Raw genomic sequence first — 19707 nt, 5'->3', positions numbered from 1 at the left:
GAACACGGCTTGCCATCACTATACCAGCTTTTAATAAGTACATTTTTCGTAGTTGTGAAGGCAGAAGAATGAAGCGTCGGTAGCTTTTGAATCTAACGTCTTCCTTTCAGTGCATAGTTAGATTGTGTTTGGAAATACAATATTGAGACTAATCACGGCGCTATAAGGCAAAGAGGGCTAATCAGAGACGTAGTTCAAGCTTTCAGTATCGCGAGTATAAGTTACGTTCACTTAGGAGAAATATTCGAACGCTTCGCGAGCATTACAGATTGTTTAATCCGAGATCAGACGAAACGCCGATGATGATTAACGAATGAACAAACGTTTGAAATAAGTTAGATTCGTGTAAGTGTAGCTAACAAATTCTCGCTTCAGGTGCATAATCAGCTTTCGCGTAATATTCATTAACTTTACAACCAGCTGATTTCAGACACCACTTACCGGGAGTATATTAATAGACCCGCGAATGACTATGCTATTTCAAAAAGGAGGTTAATCATTTTTATTTAAATAATTATCTCGAAAAAGAGATGGTTGAATCACGTGAATCGGCATGACTCGGTGGTTTACGTTTGAAATTGCTATCCCTGATCCAGAATTTTTTGAGAAATCAGCTGTTAACCCCTTGTACTATAATATCGAGTCAGACTCGTGATTGAGACTTCGAACAGAATTTCCTAAATATGCGTATTGTTAATTCCCTTTAAATTGAAATGAAATTCTACTTTATCGAACACGCGGTTATACAATAAATATAAATTTTCTATTTTTCCTAGTGGAAGTATCATAGTAATCATAATATAAATTGTAGTGCAAGGGGTTAATCACAGACTTGTTAAAAATGATTAAACGATCATTAGTGAGAAGATTGTCGTCGAAGAACTTTTAAAGAAATCCTCAACCACATTGTAATACGAATATTTTCCAGCTCGTGCGGTCTAATTATAATCCGATAGCTTAGTTTTCGAGCAGGAGCGTTCGGGTCCATTTTGACCATTAAGAGTGTTAAATAAAAGAAGCGTTGGTTGTGTATTTTATAAACAACTGGTTTATTTTAATGTATTTTACTAAACATCCAGGTTTTTGCACGAGGCTCACGCATACAGTGTTTCTATAAGACTGCACACACACACATTTAGTCGCAGATGGCGCTGTTGCAACAAGGTAGCGTTCTCATGTCTCATGTCGAATGCGAATGTACCCTAATACTCAACAAAGAGTATCAGCTACGGCGCTTGATTCTTGACAAAGAATTTCAATTGGTAGCTGTAGAATCACTAGGAAAGTATCAAGAGTACCAGAAGAAGTATCTTGAAGAATACGTTCGATAAAAATTTGCATGGATAATTGTGCAGATGTCGAAAGCGTGCGCTTTCTACGAGCGAGCGGAAAAGCTACAACTTCACGGTAACTTCTGTGGAGTGCCTCCACGGCTGATTTCGATGATTCTAAGTGGCACGAGACATTGGCAACGGATGAATCTCGACTGGATCGGCCGAAGTTGCATATTCTCTCCGATCGACCCAGCGGCCATTACGACAGCGATAAGTCGTGACGAACGCCGCCGCGAACTAAATTGTTATTCCCATCGACCCGGTTTTCGCTTCCAGAACACGCAGGCGACCGTACGGGCTTACAAAGAGCATTCGAATCTTTATTTGCCCGCGAGCCAAATAAGCATCGCGGTGAAATAGAACATGAAGCGCGACATCCCCCCTTCTGCCCATAAACGTTGATCCTGAACCGACGCGCGACGCGACGCCACGCACACTTGCACGTTTCGTCATTTTTCGTACTAATTCGTTTAAAGCAGTGCTACTTTCGATGCTGCAACTAGCACGCGGACAAACTCAAGTTACACCGGTCGATTTTAACGACACTTATGTCACAGGTAGCCCTTCAAAAAATATTCGGCTCCACATTGAAGGGCTGAAACATAAGGGCCTAGGGTAGTCACGTGACTATTTCAGACTTACGTTCACAGCCGAGATGCGATTTTCTAGTTCTTTATTTAAAACACTGTTATTAACGGAAAATCCGGTCTTTTTTTCAAAACATTGCCATGCTTGCAATTTTTCAAATTTTAATAAAAGAACACTGTCATGTGGTGCGTATTTGCATAAAGTAACGATTCCATTTTGATTTTTTTTTTTTGCGCATTTCCGGGATGCCATTTTCAAGCCACCATTGCACCATTGATATTGTCACGTCCGGTGGTTCGACCGCTCAAGAATAAAACGAATAAAACTTCAGACAAAGAATTATTATGAACTATTGTTGAAACCCAATAATGTCACGCGAGGAGAAGAAAATAAATAGGATTAAGATAGTTGTTAAAATTTCTAGGAAATTAGATAGCGCACAAAACAATTCCAATTATCCTCCTGCGACAGTGTCCAGTTACTCTAAGTTCCAAGAAGGCACACTGATCCCATGGTAAGAGTGACGCGCATTAGATAGAAAAATTAGAAGATTAAATCAACATCCTATTGAAACAATGGACTGTCCATCCTATAAAAGGGAACCAATATAACAAAGATCATTCGTTCTGTCATAAAGTTTGGACCAGACCAGTCCATTATAGAATTTTGCTGTGTCAGTTTCAGTAAAGTTCAGTAAAGTTTCAGTAAAGTTCAGTAAAGTTTTAATAAAGTAGTGTTCAAATTGGCGTAGGATTACGAAACCTGGCGATCCCGATACCTACTTCTAATCAAGGCCCGGCGATTGCGACTTGCGGCGATTTATGACTAGCGAGCGTTAACCAAAAATCAGCGAATCGGTAAAAATTAACATTATTATTATTGAACGAAATATTTGTAAGCTATCTAGTTTATGCGCTAACTACATATAATCTCTATTTGTAAAATCATATTTAAAATATCTGATTCAGCACCTAATTTTGAATAAATCAATAATTTTGTTGTTTTTTGAAAATAAGAGTACAAGTTATTTAAACAATCCTCAATTTCTCGAACCGTAGCCGGTGAATGCAGGTAGGTTCAAAACTGCGTCCTATCTCATAAAAATCATAATCCGTCCTACCTGGGACGTAACAATATTAACGATTAAAATTCATAAAAAATATTTTTGTTTACATCATAATCTTAATAAATGATACCTCAAATTTTAAATCAATCTAGGCATGACATTGTTAAAAAAAGATTTTTGAAAAACGGACCATTTGCACAAGGTTGCCCCCGTAGTCGTGGATCACTGTACCGGGTGACCGAAATTTTCTAACCATTTGGTGCCGCTACGTGTTCACTGTGATCTGCTAGATCCTGAATTGGGACCGGCGTGCAGCGCGGCATGCAGCTCGACGGCGAAGAAACGATCGGGAAAGAAAGTTACCGGTGGACGACAGGGCGGACGATGAAGTGGGTCGTGTTTCTGTCGCGTTTATCATCGATCGTTTCACCTTTTTCTTCAGGAGGTCGTCGCCGGGATCAGAGAGGGACAGGCAAGTGGGTTGCTGCAGCATGCGTGTCTTCGCGTGTCGTCGCGTCGCGCATATCAGCCGCGCCGAAAATTTGTGCCGTGCGAAAGCAACGCCGATTAAATCGGCGACATTAACACGTGTGTATAATCTCTTCAATGATTTCGCGAGGGAGACACTGGATTTCAGTGAAATAAAAATGCGATTGGATTCGAAATACTATAAACTTTCCGATCGCGTTTTTCCGGTTCAGGGAAAAATGTCCGATACGCGTCTAATAGAACGGTGGTTAAAAAACGAGAAGAACGAAAGTTGCGAACGACCAATTGACTCTCGTGAAAAAGCATTTTCACCGTTGACTTGCTGCTCGTCGATGACTCTTTTGCCTCTCGTTTTTTAACCTTTTCTTCGGAACGATGCCGAGAACGGAACACGGCAGATCGAAGCATCGATTTCTATCGGCAATTATCACCGATACGCGATCGCCCGGGTTCAAGGGGACCGGCACGAGGCTTCCCGTCAATGACGTTGTGCCTCGAATTACGTTTTACTGTCCACACGGTCTGCCCATCGAGAAGTTTTTAATTAAATTCTGCTGCCGGCGAAACGAGCCGACCTGTCTCCCTTTACCGCCTTAATTCGCCGTACACATTCCGAAACTGGATTATTCGACTATTAAGGTCCCGACGTTTTAATTACACGGGGCAACGGCGGTTAATCGTTTGCGTAGCACTGACACGCGCGTGCCTTTCGTTTGGCTAGCCTGGTTTCATCGTGTCCACACCCGTTATACACATATTTTACGCGCAATGCCGAACTATGTCTTATGCAACCAACCGAGGTTCGCTTGGCCTATGTCCGACAAAAAACAGGTGGCACATATATACATATATTTTTGTGAACCACGTCAGAACGTGTTTAGGAATTCGCGCCGCAACATTTATGAGCCCGTAGAATGATCGGGGCAATGCAATTTACTGCCTTCGAGAATCTGTGAAACACTGTCCTGCAAATATTATTAACAACCTCCGCGATACTGCTTGGTCATTTTTCAACGCTGAAGACTTGGCTGCAGATTTTTACGTAAAATGAAGATTGTCCGCGACAATTGTGAGAAACAGGTGCTGGATAAAAAGTTAGTTCTTCTCTTAATGGGTTCAATAAATTGTAAATATTAGGGGGACCCATAGGTAATCAATTATTTTGAAATCTGAAGCAAACTTTGTAGTATATTCAGCTTTCTATTTCTTAATTTATTATATAATCTCCGTCATTTGTCAAGGACAGTTTGCCATCTTGCAAATTTTCGATACCCTTCTTATAGAAATCCAGCAAAAACATCGCCAATTTTCTTTGTAGTTACTATCATTGAAAATGAAAAAGTATACACTCGTATGTAAGTATCAAGTATGTCCTCCGGAAGGTACGGACGCCGCCATTTTATTACAGGGTTGTAAGAAAAGATTATACTTTTGGAATATTGTGAACACAGGCTGCTTCACCGAAAACTGTAAAAGAATTAATTACTTACGGTGACTCCAACTAATATTGGCACACTCTTAAAGATCGCATAACATTGTCAATATTGGAGTAATACTACTTGAATTTTTTTGAGAAGTTGGAACAATTGGTTCGCTTACGTAACGTGAAATAAATGTTCGATTAAAATTACAATTGGTCGAAATCGCAGAGAAAGTGCTAACAGTTGTATTTCGCAACTTCTTTAAGCGGGCTTATATTAAAAATTTAAAAAGTGTATACACCAATACCGACGATGTTATGCGATTTTTAAGAGTGTGCCAATATCAGTTGGAGTCACTGTACGGGTACCCCTGATAATACCAGAACTCGCACAAATTCTGCAATTCTGCAGTTTTACGTTTCACTTGCGGTCAGTCGAGTCATAAATCAAGTCTGTCACGAACTCGACTGTAGCAGTAGGCCCGACTAAAAGAAAGTCAAAAAGACGACTGTCGTTTTCGCTGTAACGAACGAGAAATAACGAGGGCCGAGAGCACGGCAGTGTTCGAAAGTCAAAGTTTCGATTTTCGGTGGAAGATCGTTAACGCTCCGCAGCGAAATTTCGTTCGATTCCCGTTCCGGTAAACGGGTCGATAAAATCGTTAAATTAATGGCCGCGTCTGCGGCTTAATTAGGCTAAAACGGACTCGACGAGCGAGCCGGGCGAATTGTTTTCGCGTTGGTCGCTCCGACACTCAGCTGGAACTGTAACTTTCCATTTAATACCGATTCGTTCGCGCGAAATTTAATAATCGCGAGGATCGCTCGCCGCGGATCGTAACGAGCGGCGCATTAACATTACATCAACGTTAATACGCGATAAAGTTGATAGAGGCCGTCTAGGAACCGGAGGGGATCTCTTTCCATCGATGCATCTCGGCGCATAATGCCGGGCGGCTCGCACTCCAGGAAATTACGACAGCAGTTTGCGCTTTCGTGTGCGTGCGAGCGTGTGCGTTCTGTTATGTCAGCGGCAACGGAGAGGTATCAAGTGTTAGTCGGGTATTGTTAAGCACGCGGAAGAAATCCGCCGACTTCCTGTCGCGAGCTTTTCTCATCGTTTAAAGACCGTGCGAGGCTGAAGGTGGATCCTCCGCGGTGTTGATCCACCGAAAGATTACCTTCAGACGCTAAACCTCCTCTCGTACTCACATTCGTTGCCAGATGAGAATATTATACCAATTAAATGGCGCTGTGAACATTATCCTGATCCCGGAAAGAAATCAAATTATAATACGATGCTTCGTTGGCAGGTTAGAATACTATAGCAATTACGCGGCCCTGTGAACAGTCGGTTGATCCCGGAAGAATGTCGGATTACATCTATCAGAATTCTTTTGGGAAATATTATCAAGCTGGGGCATGAGAGTGTAATTATACAAATTCTTTTATGAAATAATATCGAGTTTCAGTTAGGTACGGTTAGACTGTTCGTAAATAAGGATTTTGACCACCAGTCAATGTCTACACCTGCTATAGTCATAGCTGGGTTAGGTCTGAAGATTTTATGAAGATGTCAGATGAAGATGTTATGGCACTTAAATGGCGCTACGAATAACTCGGAAAACAATCGAGTTATGCTCGTAAAAACTCTTCCAGAGAATGTTATCTAGCCTGCGGACGATCAAGATAAAATCATTCGCGCAGTCGCTTATATAACTTCCGAGTAATCATTGCGTGTAAAAAGTTTTACGCGATTTCGATTTAGTCATCCTCGTTTCCATTAACCTTTCACATTTCCGTGTAACGTCAGATCGCTTTTAACCCTTTCCCGGCAACGGACGAATACGTACTTTTGAAACAAGAGAGCTGGTAAACAATTAAATAAAACTAAAAAGCAATGCATGTTCTATCTAACAAATCCTTTAGTACACTTATTTATTCCAGTATGTATACATTGCAATAAAAATCGTATGCAATCTTGATAAGTTCAATTCTGTCATAGAAATACACTCGCGTTTAAAGCTCGGCAGTTCCAGTGTGAAAGCGTTGCAGCACAAAAATGAAAGAATTATTATTCTCTTTTATGCAACTGTTTGCGAGGAGCACAGAGAAAGAGAGAGAGAGAGAGAGTTAAACAAAAACTGAACAGAATAAAATGTGAACGAGCTGGCAACGAACTATGCGAATTCTATAACCGATCGAACACGCCACAGTTGTCTTCGTCGACGAATCGGTCGAGCGGTGTTTTACTGTTTTGTGCGCAAACGCGCGCCATTTTGCTCGGCAGAAGAAACGAATTGCGCTTTTCGTTCCCATTTTTCCAAGCGGACAAAAACGGCACGGTCGCAGTAACTGCAGAGATTGCCTTCCCCGACGAACGGTCTTGCTCTAATCTCGGGATCGCGAGCGAGAGAGAGCGAGAGAAAAAGAGAGAGAGAGAGAGAGAGAGAGAGAGAGAGAGAGAGAGAGATTCTTCTCTCCTCGGCGCTAGTTGTGCCAGAACATTGACCGTAACGCCCGTCGCGGCGTTCCCGTTTTTACCCTTTAATGAAACGCGTTAAGAAACCGGGGAAAATTGTCGCTAAGTAAATGGCCCCCCGTAAATGTACCTGCCGCGAGAGAGGAACGTTTCGGAAACGCGTTGCGCAAGCGACAATTACGCCGCTTCACCGGCGAATATTGTACAACCTGCGGCCTTCTGTTGCGTCAAAGGTGCAGGTCGACAATATTGCGACGCGTCCGGCAATGAGCGACGCGATCGGTCGAACATATACCGTTCATGGAAACGATTTTAATCTATTCGATTTCGAAACCACCGATTCCAAGACGCACAGCGACTTGGCACCGTACCGACGCATTGACTTTCTTTGGGAATTGCCAAACGGGATACTGTTCGCGCAACTCCTCTACGCACAGTCCCAATCATAGCATGCACGAAGCTTAGTGTGCTCGTACATCGAGGCAAACCAGAATTAATGCGAGTTTGCATATATTTGTCAGCTGAAGAAAATCGCAGTCCTCTGTATACGGAGATTTTTCCATATATGTCGCCAACACCTGGATGATAAACGTCGCGGGAAGCCGACGAGTCGCCGAGGAGTTTATGGTCGCGTGGATCGAAGAGTAGTATCTCCTGGCCGATGTATGTCCGTGGCTAGACCCGTGTCTTGGACATATATCGAGTAAATATTGTATATAAATGCTGTCGATTGTACAAATTAAAGGGAAATATGCATAGAATATGCGTTTCAGTGTTTGAACGTCCACTGTACTGTTTGCGTGCCAGCTACAGTTTCATAAAACCGGTTATTGCCTTGTATTAAAATACAGAATCTCTTCATTATCCACCAGTAGGAGTTTTTTAAAAAAATTCCCCGTCGATCTGGAATCGGTTGGCGAACTCTATAAATCACAAGTCGCAGGGTTATCCAGGTACGCCTACGAACAGGAAATTTGTAGAAAGGCGTCCACCGGTGCCAGCCGTAACCAAATGAACCACTTATTACGCCTCGGCCCGGTCTAAATGAGTTTCGTTGCAAGTGGACCACGACAACTCGCTTTTCACCGTACCGGCAAAAAAGGAGCGTAATCAGAGATTTCTCTTCTGGTCCAAGCTCTCGAAACTCCGCTCGCCCGTGGCCACGACGTGCGTCTCGAGCCGAGTATGCTGATCATGCGAACACACTCCGAAATCTCGTGAGACGCGGTCACAAGAAGCGGACTCGTGATCGCTCTGCTCCGGTTGCAGGAAGATGCGCATCTCTTTCTCTTTCTCCTCCTCCTCCTCCCCCCCCCCCCACTATATCACTCTTCAGTGTCTCTAGTTTCACGAAATGCTTCGCTACCAACTTCCTTGCTCAGCTACAGTCCATTGTGAGAATTATTTTTATATACTTTATACAATGTTTACTCAATGAAAATGTACTGTTAGTTTACCTAGAGACTCCTCTTTTTGAAGGATATATGTATCTTGTGAAATTAGAGACCTGGAGAGTTTAATCGATCGTAAATCTTTGCGAAGAGAATGGAACTTTTGCGGACCATCTCGTTGGCAACCGTTTCTACCGTTTTGCGAATTTACCGGGGAATTTTTTTCCAACTTCGAAGTGGTAAAATCTGTTTACCACGTTCATTCGAGGATAACGGTAGAAGAGAGGCGGAAAGTGAGTGGGTGATCGTTGTTGCTTCGGTACTTCGAAAAACAAGGGAGGAGTACGATTTTAATTTGATCCCCGTTAGCTCCCGTTCAGCTAAACGAGCTGCCCTTTGTATCTTTGCGCGCAATCCACGGTTCTCGTTTTACTTTTCAACCTTTTCCCAGGTAAGTGGGCCCTCGAGTGGAAACACTCGAAAGTGGCATCGATTGATTTCGGATGCAGTCTCCGCGAAAACCTTTCCTTCCACCCATTCATCGATTAGTGTTAACCCTTTGCACTCGAATGGCGACTATAAGGCGTCACTAAGGCTGTATCCTTATTAAAAATATTTTGTGCATTATTAAATTTTTTTGTATTCAATGAATCACTAAAACATTTCAGTATCGTACGAGTAAACTCCTCCATTTTCCTATGTATAACACGAAAGAAGAATATGTATAGAAGGGAAATATTCCAGGTCGGAAGAAACGTTTCGTTTTGGAGTCAAAGTAGCTTCGAGTGCAAGGGGTTAATAGGTGAAGACGTTAAAAGCAGCATTTTTTCGTTAATTTTCCTCGTCTTCGAGGTCATTTTAATTTTTTTAATTTTTAATGTAACACTTCTTTATCTCTGAAATCATATTTTGCACCATATTTTAGCAACATTTCCACAACTTTTTCACGCCACCCTTCAGCAGCAATATGAAGAGGTGTTCTACCTCTTTTATTTCTCAAATCATATTCTGCACCATATTTTAGCAACATTTCCACAACTTTTTCATTCGATTTCCGAGCCGCAATATCAAGAGCTGTTTCATCTTCTTTATCTCTCAAATCGTTCGATTTCCGAGCCGCAATATCAAGAGGTGTTTCGTCTTCTTTATCTCTCAAATCATTACAATTTTTAATGCAACACGTTGCTGTTATTTCTTTTTTACCATCAGCTGGTAGACCTCGAGACGAATTCAACGAGCTTGAAAACATTTTCTTCTGTCTAGCAGAGAGACAGGTGAAAAGAGATTCGATCACTGTCATTTTGTGTAGATTATCTTAAATTTCGGTAATAATCGACACTTTATCAATTACTTTTATCGTAGAAAATTTTAGAGTATCTGTTGGTCCCTGGTCGAAACTGATCGCCTAAGCGAAGAGGGTGGCAAGATCTTCCGGAAGCAGGGAAGGCCGCGGAAGACGAAGGTGAAAAATCTGTTAGAGGAGGACGACCGGTTTCCTGCTAGGGACACCGAGCACGCTCTCCTGCTCGTTGCCATAATATCGCTTTATCGGATCTACCGTTATGTCGATTCGTTCTGCATCGACGATACGATTCGCCGATGCGGCGCGGCACGCGCCCGCATGGCAACACCGGAAACGGTGCAACTGCGAGGACGACGCGACGCGACGCGACGCGACGAGACGTCATCGATCGGCGCGTGGTCGACGTCGATCCAAACCGATCGCCCACCGCCGGACAAGAGGTGATCTAACTGTACATCTAACGCTTTTCGCGAGCTGCGAGAGTCAAGTGCAACGGACGAGCAAACCCGTCGAGCGCAACTAACAGGTCCCGCTCGATTCGAACCTGTTCGAAACGCTGCGCGTCGAGCAACGATCGCGAAAAGATCGGCAAACATCGAGTTTCCGGTCTCCCTCAAACCCTGTCGGATTTTGGTTACATAGTTTCACGTTCGCTGAATCTCATATGTATAACCTCTACGACCTTATGTTTTCTGGAGAGAAAATAAAAAAAAAAAGTTAGTGTATTGCATAAATGCGGAGAATTTATTTATTTATTTATTTTTTCGTAAGACCTTAAGACTTTCTGTGGAGAAGACACACGCCTATGAGAACAGATGTAAAACGACGGGAAGTGATTGTAGAAAGTGATGTGTTGTCCAATGTAATATGAAACGGAATACAGTATCTATATATGTCCCAACTGCCCAGCCGATAAAAGTCCCAGAACCATCCCGACTGCCGCGATGTACAGGGTGTATAAAAATTATATGTCACGACCACCAAATAAATGCACCTCAAAATTCATTTTGACCTCGAAACTTAAGGTCAAAGTATCGAAAAATTTGAGTGATTAGTACTATACGATGCAATAAAAGAAAATTTTTCGACACTTTGACCTTGATTTCCAGGGTCAAGGTGAATTTTGCGGTGCATTTTGTAAACAGATTTCCACCGATCCAGAGGTGTAGAATCACGCTATGGTGGTCGTGACATATAATTTTTATACACTATATCCTGCGAGGTGCCATTTCTAAGTCCTTTTCTACGTTCCGCGTGGATCAAGGAGTATCTCCTGGCCGATATATGTCCCTGGGTACATCCGTGTCTTGGACATATATCGAGTAAACACTGAAAGTTGTTTCGTTCTCTGGAAATCTGATTCTGCGACCCCAAAACCGTTATTTCTGTAATTGATAACGTGTAATTAACAGAGGAATAAATTTTACTGCCTCTTACAGCTACGGCTGATTGTGTGATCAGCCGGTCTCAGTGTCAGAGGTTGATTAGCATTACAAATTGACGCTAGGGTTCGCGCGAACTTGCCAGGTTCTGCAGACTGGCGTCACCGTAACGGGCAAGGACTATTGTCTCACCGTTTATTGCTCGATTGTTACTGCTTTATGAATTCTAACGCATAGATGCCCGAAGTTAATAGTCGGCGACACGGAGACGGCCGAGCGAGGACTCGTTTTTCCGGAGTTCGCGAATCTGGACCGACCATAAGCGGATTTTTCGACACCGTACCCTCCTGACCTTTGGGATTGCCTTTCACCACCCTCGCCCCGGTCGCGCTATCTTGGTCAGTAGCATTTCGAAGCTGCGAAACGGGAAATGCTGGAAACGTTCCGCCATTGCTCTCGCTCGGAATGTTATCGTGGATTAATTATGAATCTAATCTAATTAATGACTGTGTGACATTTCACCGTGGAACACTTTCTTGCGATACACTTGTATACCCGCTGCGTCTTACTTTCGAAAGCGTGGAAGAGAGACTGCCGAAGAACGTGTTTCGCGAACGCGGTGTCTAATTAGGAGAGTATATAGACTCGCTGAAATAACAGCCAGTTAAATATCTTTCTCATTTTCGGCGATGTAGAGGATTTCTAGAAAACGAATTTGAAATTTAATGTTCATTTTCGGAGTCGAAGGTCGTTTCAAGGTCACGTCAGTAACATCTCTAAATTTGAATGTCAGCAACAATGTGCGATGGAGAGAATATACAATTACCATTCCACAGTGTCACCGAATGACGAGGTTCTGTTAACGTACAATTAATTTACAATTATATTTGTCATGGAAATTATGTTACGATCACGACTATGACGCATTGTCTCTGAATCGATATGTATGAATCTGAAATTGGCCTTGTAAATTCATCGGTGGTACACGCACAGAATCGAACACGACACGACAACGTGGCAATTATTATTTCGTTGGTTAATGAATTTTCATTCGAAATATCCGCGTTGTTATTTGAAACCATTGTTCGTAGCATCGCATTCAGGAGGTAACGAAATGTTCTCGTGACATTTTTTAATAGGCTTTACACAGAGGCTACGCTGCATTTGATGGGATGTTTTAACAATGACGACTGTTACTGGCACACAAAGAAACAACGGGATTATTGTAACAGAAACAGTTTCCTGATAACAAGCCATCGGTTATTTAGTCTTTTACATTTCAGCGATTGTGCGCAGTTCAGAGATTGTGCCCACTCGTAAGCTAGTCTTCTGGTGCAATTTACTGGTACAATACCGAAATGTTTAGTAATTTATTCAATACAGAACAAATTTAAGAATGTTAACCCTTTGCACTCGAAACTAGTTTAACCCCAAAACGAAACATTTCTTCTAACCTAGAATATTTCCCTTCTGTATATATATTTTTCATGTTATACATACGAAAATGGTGCAATTTCGTACAATACTGAAGTGTTCAGTAATTTATTAAATACAAACAAATTTAAGAATGTTAACCCTTTGCACTCGAAGCTAGTTTAACCTCAAAAGGAAACATTTCTTCTAACCTAGAATATTTCCCTTCTGTATATATATTTGTCATGTTATACATACGAAAATGGTGCGATTTCGTACAATACTGAAGTGTTCAGTAATTTATTAAATACAAACAAATTTAAGAATGTTAACCCTTTGCACTCGAAGCAAGTTTAACCCCAAAACGAAACATTTCTTCTAACCTAGAATATTTCCCTTCTGTATATATATTTTTCATGTTATACATACGAAAATGGTGCAATTCCGTACAATACTGAAATGTTTAGTAATTTATTAAATACAAACAAATTTAAGAATTTTAACCCTTTGCACTCGAAGCAAGTTTAACCCCAAAGCGAAACATTTCTTCTAACCTAGAATATTTCCCTTCTGTATATATATTTTTCATGTTATACATACGAAAATGGTGCAATTTCGTACAATACTGAAGTGTTCAGTAATTTATTAAATACAAACAAATTTAAGAATGCAAAATATATTTCGAATACTGATACAGCAATTTTCAGTGACGCCTTACAGTTGAATTCTCGGTGACGCCATTCGAGTGCAAAGGGTTAAACATTTTCATCAGTTTTCCATCGACGCACGGCCGTTCTTAATTTGCGAAACTAATCAAATCCGCTTTGACCCGTGACCCATAACATTCTATAGAACTTCGCGATGTTAAACCAAGGAGCTAAACAGTGTTAAAATCGTGGAGCCTTGCGATAATTATCGAAAAATTGAAGTTCCTCGACGAAGTCTGTAACGATGCCTCGTTATCCGGAGATGTTCCAGGTTCCGGAATCCGCGCTGGTAAAGTAAACAAACTAATTACAGGGCATTAAAAATGTACTCGCTCCGGCAACGTAACCAGCAGGCTCATTCATTCGAACACTCGCGGCTTCCTCGTTGGATTCAATAATGGATGCGCTCTCCGGCGTATTTTTTAAAGTGCGTTACACTGTAGCGAACGAGGAAGCAAACGAGCCACGCTCTCCGAGCGTCACCAATTAAAAGAAAAAAAAAACCACGACGCGAGAGTACCCGCGCAAACGTATTAAATAATGCCATCGGGGAACAGGAAGCCGTACTCGATAACAATGATCGTTGCATAATTCTTATCGTTTGTTTACGACGTAAGACGAGCGAACGATTCGAACTCGCACAACTTTCCCAGGGATTCCAGCATATCCGAGGGTGGTTGCGAATATTTTCCAAGCAATCATCGCTGGGGAATAATTAATGCAATTTCGATACTACCGATCTTTGATAATTCAAGAACGTGGTCCGAACGTCTAGGAACAGGTGCGCGGAGACAAGTGCACAAATGCAACTTTCCCAGGGATTGGAGCATATCTCAGAGGGTAGTTGGGAATATTTTTCAAGCAATCATCGCCGGGGAATAATTAATGCAATTTCGATACTACCGATCTATGAAAATTCAAGAACGTGGTCCGAACGTCTAGGAACAAGTGCGCGGAGACGAGTGCTCAAATACAACTTTCCAAGGGATTTGAGCATATCCGAGGGTGGTTGCGAATATTTTCCAAGCAATCATCGCCGGGGAATAATTAATGCAATTTCGATACTACCGATCTTTGAAAATTCAAGAAGGTGGTCCGAACGTCCAGGAACAGGTGCGCGGAGCCAAGTGCACAAATGCAACTTTCCCAGGGATTGGAGCATATCCGAGGGTGGTTGGGAATATTTTTCAAGCAATCATCGCCGGGGAATAATTAATGCAATTGCGATAATACCGATCTTTGAAAATTCAAGAACGTGGTCCGAACGTCTAGGAACAAGTGCGCGGAGACGAGTGCTCAAATACAACTTTCCAAGGGATTTGAGCATATCCGAGGGTGGTTGGGAATATTTTCCAAGCAACGTTCGCCGGGGAATAATTAATGCAATTTCGATACTACCGATCTATGAAAATTCAATAAGGTGGTCCGAACATTTAGGAACAAATGCGCAAAACCGCACGGAGACGAGTGCACAAATGCAACTTTCTCAGGGATTCGAGCATATCCGAGGGGGGTTGGGAATATTTTTCAAGCAATCATCGCCGGGGAATAATTAATGCAATTTCGATACTACCGATCTATGAAAATTCAATAAGGTGGTCCGAACGTCTAGGAACAAGTGCGCAAAACCGCACGGAGACGAGTGCACAAATGCAACTTTCCCAGGGATTGGAGCATATCTCAGAGGGTGGTTGAGAATATTTTTCAAGCGACCTCCGCCGGGGAATAATTAATGCAATTGCGATAATACCGATCTATGAAAATTCAAGAAGGTGGTCCGAACGTCTGGGAACATATATCACAAGTTGTTGTGCGAGAAGTGCACACGATTGGACGGAGAAAAAAGAATCCAAAGCAGCGTGCCGAAGGCGATCCGAGGCGCGGGAATACCCTTAAGAAGAAAAGTTCTCGCGCGTGCCTTTTCTCGCGGTTCTTTGAACCCGTTTCCCGAGTGGCCCGTCTATTTTTACACCGAGTCGAGTATCTCGCGGTTCTACGCGGATAGCGTTTCGCGATTGTGTGCATGGTCTCTCGCTCGCGGCCGATAAACATCGGCTAATTTAAAGTTTTCATTCGCCTGGCCGCGCGGCGCGGAGCTGTTTAGAATTCCGAGGCGGGCAGGATCGGCCGTTAATTGGCACGCAACAGGAATTCCTCGGCCGCGAGCCGGAGCGTCTGGCTACAATACACCATGGAATAGAACGACGACAGAGAGAGAGAGAGAGAGAGAGAGAGAGAGAGAGAGAGGGGGGTGTGGTGTCGCGTCGATCCCGGAATTGGGAAGAATCGGATCGCGAGTGGGTAAGGGTTGACGGCGAATGATTGTATATTCAAACCCCGGAGAACTGGTCTTTATTTCTGTTAGAATGGCCAATCACCGATAGCTGTTCCGGATTGTCACACGTTGGTGATGCCTAGTTATCGACAGAGGTCGCTTACACATTAATTTTTATTATACGCTTGGCTGTGCGTTCTTTAGTGTGTACGTTAATGTTATGTCCGCATGGCGACATCGGAACGTTTTTGTTTTAGCACGCGCTCCTGTTAATTTCTTAGCATGTTGTAACTTTTGGCTTTTGCACTAAACAAAAAGTATACCAAACGTTCGTGTGGAATCTTCCCTAAAACCTCAACGATTTCTAGATGCAAGACTTGGCTTGCTTTTGGTAACTCGGAACAGCTCGGTGTTTGAAACAGTTCCAGGGCCCGCTCTAGCGGTTACGGCGCCCCGGGCAAAAAAACAAAATGCCGCCGCTTTTTAAGCACAAAGCACCGCGCTGAACAGAATGACCTTCTTTTTTTCTTTTGTTAGCAAAATTGTCTGGCAAGGGTAGTCAGACATTTCCTGTTAACTGAGTGTTTAAAACATCAATATTTTTCCCACGCTTACAGCCAAGGCCGAAATGGCACCCCTAAATTTTGGCGCCCCGGGCAATTGCCCGGGTTGTCCCCTCCCTAGAGCGGGCCCTGACAGTTCTAGGTTTTCGACAGTTCCAGACAGTTCGGTATATCAGTCAGTTCTAGACAGTTCGGTGTACTAGACAGTTCTGATCTTGTTACAATATTATGGAACAAAGAAGGCTCGGATGTGTGTGTGGTCTTAGGAAGTTGTCTATGATTGGTAGAAGGATGTGTTTTTGAAGGTGTTGGAAGTGTTGGAAAATTAGGAAGAGTGGGAGTGGAAGGTACATTTGGTTACATGTGATAGTCTGCTGAAGTTTACTCGGGTTTTCGACTGCTCTAATGGTAGGTTCTTTATGGCGGTCATGGTCGTTATGTCCGCGACATAGCTAGTCCGGTTGACCTTCACGGTCTTGCAGACGTCCCTCTGCAGAGGGTTTTTACGACGGAACAAGAGGCTTAGAAAATCGTGCACCGACCTGGGAGGATGGTTTCTGTAGAAACGTCGCGATGCCGGCGCGCACCCTGTTTTTGACACCGCGCACAGTTCCCTTGGCACTGCGTATGGCTTCCTTGTCGAGGATCTTGTAACCGGCAAAACATTCGTCGGTGTCCTTATCCCCCAACACCGTTCCCCTGCTCGCGTCCTTATTGTTCCCCTTGAGCTCGTTCACGTGAAACTTGTAGAACCTGTCGTACTCGTACACGTACTTCTTCCCGGTGACGGGATTCACGGTGGTGTCGGCGTCGCCGGTGTTCCCGGATTCCTGCACTATCCTCCTCTCCTGCTCCTGCTTCCTCTCTTCGTAAGTGCACTCCTGCACCACCGGCGAGGAGGACGGTACAGGTTTCCCGTTCTGCTCGCAACCGGGTTCCGGGCTTCTGATCCGCGGCGTGGACGAGGCCTTCGACAGTGTGGACGCGGCCGAAGGCGACGGCGAGACGCTGGCCGAGTCGGGGGACGAGCATGAATTCGACTCGACTTCCGGTGTGACGGCGACCGGCGCGTCGTCGTCCTTGTTCGTCGACTCCGCGTCCTCGGTTCCCTCGGACAGGTCCAGCCGGTTCAGAGTGAGCACGGTGTCCTTGCCGTGATTCTCGACACCGTTCCCCAGGTGCTGCTGATGATAGTCGATCGATCGATCGGCAGCCTCGATGGTACCGTTCACGTTCCGACCCATTATCGCGTCGGTCAGGTCACCGGCGTTCAGAGAGTCGCAGCTGATGTTGCTCTCGTTGTCGTCGCTGTCGACGTCGGCGCCGCTGCTGGTCAAGCTACCGGTGCGTTTGTGTTGATCGTTGGAGAGCAGCACGGTGCTGGCGTTCTTCTTCTTGGGCAGGGGCGGCGGCGTGCCGTCGAGGTCGCTGCAGGTGCCGCTGTCCAGGGTGTCGCTGGGCGAGCACTGGCCCGAAGACATCACCATCCCGGCTAACGGGTTCTGATAGTTGTAGTAGAAGCAGGCGTTGCTCGACCGGTTGCCGCCGGAGTTTAGGCTGTCGGAGGTCTCGCGGTGTACCATGTCTTTCTCCGAGTTGTTACGGTCGTGTTTGTCGTGATTATTATTCTCGTTGTTGTTGTTGTTGTTGTTGTTGTTGTTGGGTTCGAAGTTGTTGCAGCCGACACTGATCCTCACACAGGCTTCACCGGCACTTCCACAACGCTGCTCGTTCACCAGATTCGTCGCACACACGACCACACCACCGTCACGCTTGCCCAAACGTTCGCACGCGGTCCCGTTTGACTTTTCGTCGACCTTCTCGTCGAGGGTCAGTCGTACCGTCGAGATCACACGGCCGTTCTTCTCGCCATCCGGATTGATCTTGATCTTGACCACGTGAGCCGCTTGTTGCTGATGCTGTTGCTGCTGACGTTGCTGCGGGATCGACTGTTGCTCGTGGCTCTGCGCCGTCGACTTCACGCTGGTCTGGTTGCCGTAGCCGTTCGCCGATTGCACTTCCGGGATTCTTCTCCTACAGGCTTCTGCCGCGGAATCAACGCCAGGAGCGGCCAGTCCGACGAATACCGTTGCTCCGGCCCCGGTGCTCAGAGTGGCCGTGGGGGGATTCGAAACAGTCCGGATTGACACAGTCTGTCGGGCAACCTGATTCGCATCCCGGGCCTGAGCCTGAGCATGAGCCGGCAGTGACGGTGGAACGGTCATCGTGGCGATCTCGTCCATGTACACATCCGAAACCACTGTCACTTCTTCATGGAACTACACCTGACCACCGATCGCAAAAACCAGCTATTCGGTTGCTCTCTTTCCCCCACTATTACCCTCTCTCTCTCTTTCTCCGTCTCTCTGCCTGTCCCTCGGTCTCTCTTTCTCTCGGGACGCCTAGCTCTGCGATTTATGAATGGAACTGCTGCGTCGACTGCTAACGTGTCACCCTCGATATCTGTCACCACGATTCTCTCGAGCTGTTCGACGCGAATCTCCTCGTGAACAACAATGTTGACGCGACACCGATTCTCCGATGGTTCCCACCGAACGACAACCGTGCAATAAGAAAGTCTGAACAACTTTGCAAAGGGCTTTGCAAAGGGCTAGGCGTCGAGTGTTGATTCCAGACTGACGAGCGTTCCCCGTCGACCGTTTACGTACACATCCGTCAGGCGTGCGTAACGAGAGATCCTAGCACCGACAGAGGATGCGAGCGCACTTTCGAAACCGAGGGCAGAATTCGGGGAGGATAAGAGACGGGTTTTTGGAGAGAAAGGCGATGGACCGCGAGAGGCGAAAGGTGTGATCCGGTCGGGTGAATAGAAGAGGAACCAGGCCGACGCATCGGGGAGCGGTTGCGGCGCGAGTATCGAAATCGTTCGCGCTCGTTTACCGCACTCGTGGGACGTTCGCGGAAAGAGTATAATGGTGAATACGGAGCGCACCTGCGAACAGCGAGGATATGCACGCCAGTCGGAGGGAATCTGTCCCCCGGGAGCAAGGCGGTCCGAGGGAAAGGAAGAAAGGGACCGGGAGGAGAGAAAAAGAGAAAAAGAGAACGAGTGAGAGAGAGAGAGAGAGACAAGATGAGAACGCAGATGATCCAGAGAGCAAGGTACAAGTGTTCCGCCACTTACTGACTCTGCATGTGTCTATCTAGCGGAGCGCATGGTACGAACGAGAACCCGACGACGATGTCGAACGAAGACGACGAGGACGAGGACGAGGACGAGGACGGCGATCGTTCACGGTACGGGCCGTCGGTAACTGTACTGAGTGGCTCTGA

At 44.8% G+C, this 19707-nt stretch overlaps 1 protein-coding gene across 1 annotated transcript in view; it reads right to left on the bottom strand.

Annotated features, from left to right (window-relative positions):
• The window catches only part of LOC143355784 (uncharacterized), a 59184-nt gene extending 39490 nt beyond the window's left edge, over window positions 1–19694 (bottom strand). The window contains exons 1-2 of the mRNA XM_076790903.1: window positions 19559–19694; window positions 16956–18698 (exon numbers count right to left, since the gene is read on the bottom strand). Coding sequence (XP_076647018.1) covers window positions 16956–18656 — 1701 coding nt within the window. The 5' untranslated portion in view covers window positions 18657–18698; window positions 19559–19694. The remainder of the gene's footprint in view (window positions 1–16955; window positions 18699–19558) is intronic.
• Between the last annotated feature and the right edge of the window lie 13 nt (window positions 19695–19707).

This window comes from Halictus rubicundus, chromosome 7 (assembly GCF_050948215.1).
Source record: "Halictus rubicundus isolate RS-2024b chromosome 7, iyHalRubi1_principal, whole genome shotgun sequence".
NCBI classification, from domain to species: domain Eukaryota; kingdom Metazoa; phylum Arthropoda; class Insecta; order Hymenoptera; family Halictidae; genus Halictus; species Halictus rubicundus.
This window is presented reverse-complemented; position numbering and strand designations above follow the sequence as displayed.